This window comes from Corvus brachyrhynchos, unplaced genomic scaffold (assembly GCF_000691975.1).
Source record: "Corvus brachyrhynchos isolate BGI_N302 unplaced genomic scaffold, ASM69197v1 scaffold223, whole genome shotgun sequence".
NCBI lineage: Eukaryota > Metazoa > Chordata > Aves > Passeriformes > Corvidae > Corvus > Corvus brachyrhynchos.
The window spans coordinates 2,272,066-2,274,582 of NW_008237174.1; the positions used below are offsets into that span (position 1 = coordinate 2,272,066).

General features: G+C 50.3%; 1 protein-coding gene across 1 annotated transcript in view; it reads right to left on the bottom strand.

The window, feature by feature from the left end:
* Window positions 1-2,517, bottom strand: part of GPC1 (glypican 1) — a 213,581-nt gene that overhangs the window by 5,601 nt on the left and 205,463 nt on the right. The window contains exons 7-8 of the mRNA XM_017728724.1: window positions 1,611-1,730; window positions 990-1,123 (exon numbers count right to left, since the gene is read on the bottom strand). Coding sequence (XP_017584213.1) covers window positions 990-1,123; window positions 1,611-1,730 — 254 coding nt within the window. The remainder of the gene's footprint in view (window positions 1-989; window positions 1,124-1,610; window positions 1,731-2,517) is intronic.

Below are 2,517 nucleotides of genomic sequence, written 5' to 3' on the forward strand. Positions count from 1 at the left end.
GCAGCCAGCTCTCTGCATGGCCGAGCCATGCTGCCATGGCCATACCCCAGCAGAGGGGTCTTAGCTTGCAGGAGGTGCCTGGTGGCCTCGCAGCATCCCTGTCCCAGCATGGGGAGGGATTTCCTGCAGGAAAGGTGGAGGGGTTGCTCTCAGGCTGGTACCAATGGGCCCACAGTGACACTCCCCCATGGAAAAGTCTCTGTCCATATGGGAGGCTGAGGAGCATTTTAATCCCTGCTTGGTTAGATCCCATGGAGACTGACACCCTGGGACCACTGAATGGCCCCAGCCCAGTTTGACCAGACAGGCTCCCAGGGAAGCTTTAGTTAGCTGGGAGCTGTCAACCAGAGCTGCACTGCTGCCTTCTGCAGTGGCCTGGTCCTCCTGCTCCTGCAGATCTGTGACACTGCTGGCAACAATGTGAAATATGGAAGAGCTGAAGGTTTTGGCTTCAGGCTGGCAAAGCCAAGCCCAAGAGGTCTGGGGAGAGAAGAGAAGAAAGGTGCATGTCCAGCAGCTGCCAGTCTCCCCTCAGCCATCCTTTAACTTTGGCTGGGGTAGGAACTGTTTGTGCAGCTGTTTGACGTCACCTGGGTGCCCCCTTTCAGAGGGAACAGCATTCCAGAGCAGGTATGGATAAAGGGACGTGTATGCAATTCTCTGCAGCAGCTCTGGAGCTTGTGAGGTAAATCCAGCCCTGCTGCCTTCTGAGTGCATGTGGAATTGCAAAACTGTTTCCTTAGTAGAAAACTACACAGTTGTTTCATGGTGAGTGCATTTCAGTGCTTAACCCTCAACACACAGCAAAATGACACCAGGCTTGACATTCCCAGGTACCAGCTTTTCCAGAAATGCAGCATTGCTATGGACAGGGACAGACTGCTCACTCTGAACAAGTGGGGCTGGCTGCAATGATGTGTAAGTGCCTTTTCAAACCCTTCCTCTCACTCCAGGCTGGTGCTGCCCTGGCACTGTGACCCACTCCATACCTGCCCTTGGTCATCCCATTCCAACACTTGTCATCCGACGCTGAGCTGGCCATTACTTTTTTGCTGCACAGGCTGCTGGGCAGGGTGATCCAGTATGTCTTGAGAGCTGTCAGATTCCCTTTCGCATCTAAAACCTGTAAGCAAATGGGATGCTCAGGGCCATGAGAGCTCTGGGGTGCCCTAGGGCTGAGGGAAGTACAAAGATTCTGCCTGTTTTTTGTTTTACCATCATAAAATCTATTTTTATGCAAACAAGGATGTATCATCAACCTTCCCCTAAAGACCATCAACCCAAGTGCCCAAGGCTAAAGGTTACATGCCAAGGACTGTTCCAGTACCACAAGATAATCAGGAGAAAACCATCAGACTAGGAGCCTCTTCAGATAAGTCTGGCACCAAATCCCTGGGAAATTGGTTATCAGCAATGTATACCCAACCCTGTGCAGAGGCAAGAAGACCAGGTCTGCTTGGGTCACACCAGCACTTGATGATCTGATCTTCTTCAGACGTGCAGCTCAGCAGCCCCCAGAGGGTGTGACCCGACCTGCAGGACCCAGGGCCGTGCTGGCCAGGCTCCCAGGGCACCCCTGCCCTGGACACCAGCTCCAGACACAAACCCACCAGCATCTCCAGTGCTTGCGCAGAGGATTTGGCTTCCAATGTCACCTTCCCCCGTCTCTTCTTGTCCTCGCTACTGGAGCCTTTTGTGCTGATTTTGGGATTTCCACAGCCTTGGAATACCTGAAAAACAAACCAAACTTTCTATCCCACGTTTTGATGCTATTCCTTTAATTATTTAACACTCCACAGTTATGGGTTATATTTCCTTCTTAAGTATATTTATCCTTCCTATTGCCAAGATCTCAGAGATTCTGGCTTAGTTTCTAGTGCCAGATGTGTTTTCACCACATTGTAACTGGTTTTGGTTACCACTATCAAGCAAAATATTCAGCAGTTAACACATTTTTGGATGAGTCACCAATATTGATATTAAATTATTTATAGTAATTTTATCTGTTCTTCTTATGATTGGAAAATAAAATCCTGGGAAGAACAAGATGGGAGTTGCTCACACTCATTACATCAGTGGTGTGTGCTTCAAGACTACAGAGCATGGGAGCCTCACTAATGGACAACAGACTGATGTGGGACTATCCTTGTGACTCCTGCACTCAGCATCCACACTTGGGAAATCAATGTGCCTCCAACCAGGGCAGTGCAAGGACAGCAGATGTGCCACAATCTGGCAGGTTGGACGTTTCAGGGGCATATGAGGCAGCAGAATTGATTTGTCTGTTACCTTCAGGTACTTCCTATGATCCTAACTACCTGCCCAGGTGGGCTTTGCAGCCAGAGGGCAGCAGAAGCACTTGGAAGATACAAATCCTCAGACCTGGCCTCTAGGATGAGGTGAGGGGTGTCGTGGAAACACCTGCTTTTCCCAGTCTATGCATCACCAGTCCAGGCAGCAATACCTCTGCTGCAGATCACCAGGGCTGGGCAGCTGAGCCTCACTGGAGGCAGGAAT